Source organism: Mercenaria mercenaria, chromosome 2, assembly GCF_021730395.1.
Source record: "Mercenaria mercenaria strain notata chromosome 2, MADL_Memer_1, whole genome shotgun sequence".
Lineage (NCBI taxonomy): Eukaryota > Metazoa > Mollusca > Bivalvia > Venerida > Veneridae > Mercenaria > Mercenaria mercenaria.
In genome coordinates, this window is record NC_069362.1 from 98,345,066 (window position 1) to 98,354,777 (window position 9,712).

Consider the following 9,712-nt stretch of genomic DNA (forward strand, 5'->3'; position numbering starts at 1 on the left):
GTCAGGTCATATATTGCCTTCGATAGGTCTTAATTCAACAATTATGCCAAAAATATGCTACATAATATATGGGTGATATTCTAGATGTTGTAATATTGCATTTTACCGGAAATTGTACTAGGAATAATGTTTTTTCTCTAAACATTCAGCCTTGTTCTCCCTCCGTTTACAGATGCAATTGAGATATGTGCTCAGATTAATCGGCAAATGGATATCAACGAGTATTTCGCATTGATGGAAACACATCTTGTGTCATATGCCATACCTGACAATGATTTATAAATATCATCAGAAATCGTTAAATCCGTCTTTGTTTATCAGATCATACGTTACTGATCCGATTTCAGAACGTAACGATTGAACATGGTGATCAGTGAAACTGCTCAGGAATATAACCCCTCTTTAAGTGGAAGAATTGTATTCCAGTACACTGTAAGATGTTAAACATGGTATTTTTATTATAGCTGGAAATAATACAGAAATTATTTTACAGAAATAAGTAAATATAGTTCAAATATGTACATACAAGTTTAAGAAATCCACCATTTCGTTGTTTGTTGCCATGGAAACAAAGTGGCCACCATTTTAATCAAATATTTGAATGCTCATCCTTTTCTGAGCTTAAAGCCGATTTTGAAAATTCTTTCATTTCTTAAATTGATTTAAGAAATCATAAAAGACAGAACTAACATTAGAAAACATTGCCTTTCCCTTTAAATCATTCGCAAAGGTCAACGAGGTTACAGTCTTTAGATCCAGGTGCTTCTTTATCACAGGTGACTTTAAGTCCAGTTTTAATATGCTTACCAGAATTCAAATAATTTCATGGTCAGATAAAGGTAAATGTTTAGATTTTCACCTTTTTACATTCCATCCGCTTGTTCGAAATATTATATATTTGTATTTATTGCCAATGATAATGACGCATCGCTCAACTTCTGTATCAATCTTTGTAAGAAGAAATTATAAACATACCTGTTTTGATGCGTTTTAGAGGTTGTGCTGTGAAAGTATGTTCTATATTTGTCAGGAAATGATTTTTGTGATTTGTTGTTCTGTTGTATGGTTCATTTGATGTCGATATGCTTGTGTTAGTAGAATATATTGTGTTTTTCCTGGCCGTCTTTCATTCATATTATGAAAGATTTATGTTTAGTTTGCAAATTAAAAACACTATATCCAAAATTAAAATATCAATAGCCATTTTTAACAATTCTAGCTACGGAATATGCTTATCAAACATATTGATATTTATTCAGTCTTGTATTTTACGCTGTTTAATTTGCATAGAACATGTACCTTTCGTTAGGAATATGTCAATAATTAGCAGCATTGATGTTTTGGTTCACTAGCTTTCATAGATAACTACGATGATGAGTGAGGGTGGATGTAACATTATCGCTTCCTTAATTAATTAGTTTTAAAGTGTATCAGATATTGAATCAAAACAATATATCATCTCTAGCTTGATCCCTATCTCTAAGTGTTTCTAAACACAGGTTCATGCTGTATAAGGCTTTATTTCATTATAGTATCTATTGTATCTTTGCCATCTGGAGGCTGATAAAGCATTTGAAAAATTTAAGGTAGCTAAGATTTTAGTTATGTATTGCATTTATTCTTGTTGACAGACTGATTTAAATGTGACAGTTGTACTAAATATCTAACAAACATCTTATACTATTTTATCAAACTTTGTATTATTTATTTTCTGGGTTCGATCCCAGGCCGCGTCATACCAAAGACGTAAAAAATGGTACTAGTAGCTTCCTCGCTTGGCGCTAAGCATTTAGAGGATAGTACTAGGACTGGTCTGCCCGGTGCCAGTATAATGTGACTGGTTGGGGTATCATGTCATGTGTCTACAGCGTGATATTCCAGTGAGGCACCACTATAAAGTTGGGCATTGTGCTCGCTGCTACAAGTAGACATCGTCGTTCATATGACTGAAAAATTGTTGAGAAAGACGTTAAACCCGAACACACACACACTCCTTCAACAAAACCATAGAAAAATATTAGGTTTTTACACGTGACACCGATCACATTTTGCGACGATGATGTTTTCGCCTCCCACCCCACCCTTAAAAGTATATGTTCCTCCATCCATCTTTTTTTACATGCTATGAATAATTGAAACTGGATTAAATCCGGTACGACACGTTAGTGCATAATGGATAAGCGTCTCATCTCTTGACAATACCTATTCAAAGCTTACTCGAACAGCTGATGATACCGGACATGACACGCGTTATTTTATTTTCCATTGTTCATTGCACAAATTTATTACCGTCAATAACGTACGTTTATTGGAAAAAAAGAGTGTACTTGTTTTAGTTTCACCACTTGCTCGGTTTAAGGAAAAAGAGAGGATGAATGGCTTCAAAGCATTTTTCGCTCTCAGTTTTTGTTACAAATGCGATAATTGATTAAATAAAAAAGACAAGGGGGATTTTGAAAGATGATGATAATTATGAAAAACATTGTTATTCTTCATTATTTTTGACTACAAACGTCTTTGGCCGATATCCGTATATGTTTCAATTTTGAATTATGTGTGATAAGATTATATTAACACAGTTTCTTTCTATTGTAATTAGAACTAAAATAATAGATATCTATTAAACTCATTGTTAACATAATACTCGTAAGCAAAGTAAACGCAAGGTCAAGCGGATGGTTCGATTCAATTAATCATTTTGGGTAGGGGTTAAAAGGAAAATGGAGATAAAAGGTCTAGAGAAGTACCAACCTGGAAGACCACACACACACACACACACACACACACACACATATATATATATATATATATATATATGCTACAAACAATGAACAAGTTGAAAATAGGGTCGCCACATTGGAACGTTTAAGTAATCTTAGCAAAGGGAACGACGGGGTGAAAAAATAACATTTTCTCAAATTTGACACTTTTTGCCGGAAATCCTATTGGGAAGATCCATACTCATATCATATTTGCCCATTTCAAAAATACTAAGACACGAACGTTAGACTGAGGTCGAGGTAAAGGGAAGGGCAAAGTGGTTATCATTTCAGATTTATTACCAGAGTAACAGGTATCTCTTAAAGGCGTTAATTTTGGACGCACTCATTGCACAGCGTTTACAAGGACTAACACATTCATGTTTGTATAAAACTAAAAATATCAATAAATTAAAAGATATCTTAAAAGTAAAACGAGTAAATGATGTAATGTTAGAACAGAACAAATATTACTTATTCAATATATTTACATTATCCAGAAACCTGATAAGGACAAAAAGCTGCATCACCGTTACAGGGAAACAACGTCGTCATTTTAGGTCTTTTATCACAAAATGAACTCAACAATTCCAGTGTGATCATTGAAAATCGTTAATTCACACGGATAAACATCATCTTTATTGCGAGGATATTGCGAATAAATATCCAGTCTATCAATACGTACACATTTGGACATGGTAATGCAAACTGTTTTCTTTATACGATGCCTTCACTCAGATTTTAGTTTTTGTGAAGTCGTCAGCTGAGATTATTTTCTGTTTAAGAAACAACGGATTTCTATACGTGTGTTGCATCAAACTGCTATGAGATTTTTTACAAACCGCTCGAAAAAAAAACCCGTCTCAATTATTGTTTGTAGATTTGTTAAATATTACGTTTTCTGTTTAAGAGGAAAATGATCTTGTCAGTTAGTGAAACTCAAACGTGTCAAACTGTTATGGTGAATACAAAATCTAATTAAACACATTGCTCAAGAGACTTTCTATAAATACCTTCTGTTTAACGTGGCGTCTCACCAATGAAAACATGTATTACAAAACAGATAAAGGCATTTATCATTTATCTCTTAACAGCTCTAATTTTGAACTACAAAACAGCTTGTGAGGATGTTTGGCTATTTTAGTTAAAAGTACTTTACATGGTGACAAAAGCACATTAAACGTTTTCATAAGAAAATGTTATTTTCTCGTCTAACCCACTTAACCGTTTCCGACAAACACGCATTTTGCTTGTCTAACATTTTTGTTGTTGTTGTTGGATTTAATGTCGCACCGACACATGATAGGTCATATGAAGACTTTCCAGCTTTAATGGTGGAGGAAGACCCCAGGTGCCCCTCCGTGCATTATTTCATCACGACCTTCCGTAAGCCAGCTGGATGGCTTCCTCACATGAAGAATTCAACGCCCCGAGTGAGACTCGAACCCACATCGATGAGGAGCAAGTGATTTGAAGTCAGCGACCTTAACCACTCGGCCATGGAGGCCCCTGTCTAACTTTAACCCAGTAATGGTAGTTTCGCTATGACTAAATACGACTTGACAACTAGAGGTGTCTATTAGAACACATCTTTAGTTGCTTGTTTTATTTTACATTCCAGATGTTCCTCCTGGCATTTTAGGCATGGGCGGGAACTTTAATACGTGCTTAATTTCTAATTCTTTCTTGCTATTAAACATGGTAAAATTGCATCTGGACTGACATGCATTTAAGCGTTGCGACTGCACTGCACTATAGTAAAGAAAGACAAAGGGGAGTTAATCAAAATTCTTAGAACTTACATTTCAAATTATTTGCTGCAATGAATGAAATTATATATGTTAGCTGTCATTAAACATACTTGCATAATTTTTAAGTTTTCTTAGAATGTAAATAATATGAGATCCATTTATCTATGAGATAAATGATTCGATTAGCTAATCCGAGTAATCTCTAATTTAGCACCAAGAGGCCTTTTCCTACAAAAAATATGCTATTCAGCTAAAGGCTATTTAAGGACTGGTGACTCTACGTACATAAAACCATCGACACAAATTCTACAACGTACGTAATGATATCCATGTTTGCATATTATTTAGTTATTGTGTAAAGTACATTGTATTACCATCAGCAAAACATTGGCATCAGAAACAACCGCAAAAAAAATCATTTTAAATGTGCCAGATTTATTGTAAACTTGTTAATTCTATTACTTGCTGCTTTTAAATAAGACCTCCTGGAGTTACAAGATTCATACATACGGAAGCCATATCGTAATGAGAACTGCCTTTAATGTATTCTGAGGTGTTTGCCTTACGTTGTACGTTTGATAAAGAATGCAATCTATTGTTTCGGGGGATGTGGTATAGTAGCTGAAGTAATTAGACACGAAACTAAAGTTGTGCTGTGCCGAGACCTTGCGAAAACTACAGTGATTACGACTTTCTAACTTTGCTTCTCTATAAATGTCACTTTTTAATGTCACGCACCGCGAATTTAGACCATATGTGTATTCAAATTAAAAAAAAATGATTAAAATATGCATATAACTGTTTCATGAAAAATAATTTGAGATACATTTTCTTCTGTTATTAGTTTAAATGTTACATGCAAAAAGTTGTCCTCGACTTGGGGCAATAAGCAAAACGCCATTCTAAAGTTCGTTCATGGCTGGAGGCGTTGCTATGATGTAAGCTGTCTTGATATCTGTGCCAAATTAATGGTATCCAACTGGATGATTGTTGTCATCTTAGTTTGCTTAATAATGTAAAGTTCAGGCGAGGAAAAGTGCTATGAATTATTTCAGAAAAGGCATTTCCTCCTATATATCAATAAATCGCCATGTTGGCGTTGAATTACTCTTTAGTTTCGTTTTACGGGCAATTTGCCTTACTTGTAATACATATAGCTATTGTTTCGGGAATCATACTTTTTCATTACAATACGAAAGCATAACTAATTTTGCATTACAGAATAAAATATCTAATTCTTTCTTGCAACAAAACCTAATAAAATTAGATCTAAACTAACATGTAATTAAACATTACGCGTGATTCATCAATCTGCATTGTTACACTTCAACACCTTGCCATTTCACTTAATAAAACAAATTTTTGTTATACTATTATTGAAATACTGGTTAGAAATTAAAACATGTATGGCTGCAGCAAAGTGTAAGAAATTAAATACATTTAATGCAAGAATGCAATTTAAAATCATGTACTTCACTTTTATAAAATATAAGAATGCATCAGTAATAATTCAGTAAATAAAATGTTACAAGATAATAAAATATAATATCTTCATTCAGATTTATATCCCCCTTAGTAATAACTGTTAGTATTCTTTTTTAAATGAAAAAATAAACGGCAATACACTTGTTATGGAAGAATTTCTGGACCATTCATTTCCACCTATTAATATTTTTGAGGAACAAAAGGTTAATAGTCTTAGCTAGAGAAGAAAACCAAGAAAGGCCTTAATTTAGTTTGGCTAATCTCTGTTACCGTGTGCAGATTTTAGCAGAGTTCACTTAAAACAGTTATGCCATATAATAAATGTCATACATTTAAAAGTTTCAACATTATTTTTTAAGAAAATAGTATGGTTTAATCCTTTCATTTCTGTAAATCAAAATTATCCACGTGGAAAACTTTAAATAAATGTGTCACCATCATTTTAAGACATCCCAACATATTTACGAGGTAGCGCATGACATCATCGCATTTGATTTTTTTTTTCAAGCATGACAATTATCCTATTTATTTCTTCAGTCTATTATTTCAACTCATTTATATGTCTTATTTGTGAAAATCGCTATTGCGAAATATGAGAATCACACATAAAGTGAACATTTATTGTTTCAGACTATTGTTACGCTGTAACATTTGCATAACATAATCGCATCTAGTTTGATGTATATCTCTCAAGACCTTTAAACGTACAGGTTCCAAATGCATTTAAGCCATATGAGGGCTTACCTTATTAGTGGATAATCTAGAGTTCCACATGCAGTTCAATTAAAATGTACCGCAACAGTCCTATAAATAATTCAAACTCACTAATACTAATCCATGTTAAACGATTTCTTGAAATTTTATAATTGGCTGAAACATTTGACCAACCTATTAAAAGGTTTGTTTTAACAGATTTTTCCTATGAAACACTTCAAAACATCATTAAAAAGATTTAGGAAGAGTTCGAGGTAGAAATGAAAACAAACTGGATATCCATATATTCGAAATAAGCCATCATTTCATGTCGCAAACTTGCAGGTGAAAATCAAGTTTTGAAATTTGTCTGAAGAAATAAAAATGATTAATTTTTTAACAATATGTTTGTTGGATATGCCTCCGAGAGCTCTATACAAACACACCAAAATACCTCATTACTTACTCAACAAAAAAGGACAATAATTCAATAGGGCTCAGAACACAACCCTATCAAAAAAATCTGACAATGAGCGTAATTGCTTTAACTTTTTCAATGTACAAAATACGTGAACATTATTTTTCTTTGATTTGTGTTAATATTACAAACAAGGCTAATATTTTCAATTGCAAAAAGAAAATAAAGTAAACGTATAATAGTCGCTAAAAGTAAATTTCAATTTACAAAAACAAAATATAAATTTTGAATTTTCAATTGCATATGCTGCATATATTAAAAAAGTCAACATTACTGTCATTTCAGACTTTTGTAAGCAGCTGTTAATTTTTATAATTCCGTAGGTATCACTGCTCGCTAGAATACCTATCATTTGGGATTCATTAATTAAAGGCACAATAATAAAATTATTTCTTCAGGATTTTAAATACTAAATATCGATATGTTACATCAATATTAAAGGTTAAAGAAATGTCTCTGCCTTGATGACATAAGAAATACATAAGAAATAAGACGTTACATACATATATATGTCTCAGAAATTTGAATTACTTTTAACAAAAAGAAACTAACATGTTATTAACAATATATACATACCCTTTTAATGGTTCTACAAAATATTATGTCCAATAAAACACATATTTGAAGCAAAATAAGTAATCTTAAACGCAACATATTTAAATAGATTTTTCTCCAGTTTACATTCTCATCGTGTTTTTCATCAAGATCGTCAGTTTGTTCTCTATTTTGATAAGCTCGTATCTTCACCACGTATCACATATCGGTATCTACGGAGGTAGCAGTCACAGTGTCTATCTTCTGAAAAGCTGATAGGCTTATTCCACAGTCACCGAGAATATCCTTCCAGTAAATTTATTTGGCATAATGCAAGAATAACGGCTATGTAAAAACTATTAATTTTTAAGGTGCTTGCTAATCTAAACCTAGAGCTGAAAGATCTCTTCTTAAACGGCAGTAGTACAATATTCTGGAAAAGGTCAAGTGATTAGTGTAATAGAATCTTAAGACGTCGCTTGGAGCTAACACAATGCATTCTTTATAATGCCATTTAAAAATCATTTGCTTCTTATGAATTTGCTTACTACTAGTAATCTCTGATTAAAGCAGAGAGGCATTTTCCTACGAAAGTACATGTATATGATATTCACCAAGAGCCCAATTAAAGTTTTGTAACAGCTGGTCCTAAAAGAATTGTCTCAATATCTACAGTGTGCACAAGAAATTCTGTTCGACCACAAACCAAGTATACGTCATTATTTTATTGCCTACGCAAAATCTTGCAGCTGGTCCTAACTTTGAAGAATAAAAATCAGTTATTCATAACTAAACAAGGAAATACTATTAGCCAGTTTTTTATTGGTGTGTAATTGATAGGTATTCACACAAAAAGGGGACAAAATGATATAATAAATTTAGAAAGTTGAAGTTCCATTAAAGTATAAACATCATCATATTTTTAAAAAATATCAATAAATATAACTAAACGTTTTGCGTTATTTTATTGAATCGCATCTAGTTTCATGTCTATCACTCAATGTATCTACATGTCGTGGTACCATGCCTGGCATACCTTACAAAGCAGAGTATGTTTCATTTTAACAATCTAGAGGTTCATAAGTCAGATTGTTCAGCATCAAATTAGATAAGCAAATAAACTTAAATGATGTGTATCATTGAAAATGGTTGCATATTTCGTTACCTCTCATGAACAGACTCAATCAAACCGAGCCTTTGCTTCCAAACGATCTTTTTACAGATTTCATTGTCTAATAATTATTTTTCAAACAGATTATATCGTTATTTGACTTTGTACTATTAATAACTTTCCGTCAACAAGGGGTTTCAAATGTATATGTAAAAGTATTCATGAGTATCATTCTCCATACCGGAAGATATGACGTGTATTGATCAGTTGCACATATTTCTTGCCGTCAGTTATACTTTATTATATGATAGAGGTGTCCTGTTCAAAGGAAAATGAATGAGGAGCAATAGTTTCTCATAACCTTTCGCTCTCTGGTTTTGCTATAAAGATGGTACTTTAAGAAAACCAAGGGGAAAATATAAACAAAGCATTGCAAGAAAATGAAACTATTTGCGTCTACAGCAAAACATATTTAAATTTATATTATGTTTATATTTTTGCGTCTTGCCTCATTATTGCTTTAGGATGTTTGAATTTGTGATGACTATGGATAAAAACAGGCAAGTAAACCGTAGGTTTAGCACATATCTCCCGATTCTTATACGCACGATTAAATAATTATGTTCAAAATATCGACGTACTGTACACCGGAGGCGCTCCAAAGAAGCTCTAAAATATCAAATATTGTCAATTTAAACATGTTATAAATAGTTTGCATGTAATCATTTTTTTCTGACTCACAAACAGCTAGGTGAAGGCAGAAGTAGTAACAACAAACTGATTTTCATACAATCGTGTAAAAACATATACCCCTCCGAGATGTAGTCATTGCAAAAATTAGGAACATCAAGTGAATTTATGACAATTATAATGACAATATTATAGCCAAATGGAACAGATA

At 32.4% G+C, this 9,712-nt stretch overlaps 1 protein-coding gene across 1 annotated transcript in view; it reads right to left on the minus strand.

The window, feature by feature from the left end:
- The window catches only part of LOC123564677 (uncharacterized), an 82,451-nt gene extending 74,370 nt beyond the window's left edge, over positions 1 to 8,081 (minus strand). Inside the window, exon 1 of the mRNA XM_045358419.2 lies at positions 7,743 to 8,081. Coding sequence (XP_045214354.2) covers positions 7,743 to 7,820 — 78 coding nt within the window. The 5' untranslated portion in view covers positions 7,821 to 8,081. The remainder of the gene's footprint in view (positions 1 to 7,742) is intronic.
- Between the last annotated feature and the right edge of the window lie 1,631 nt (positions 8,082 to 9,712).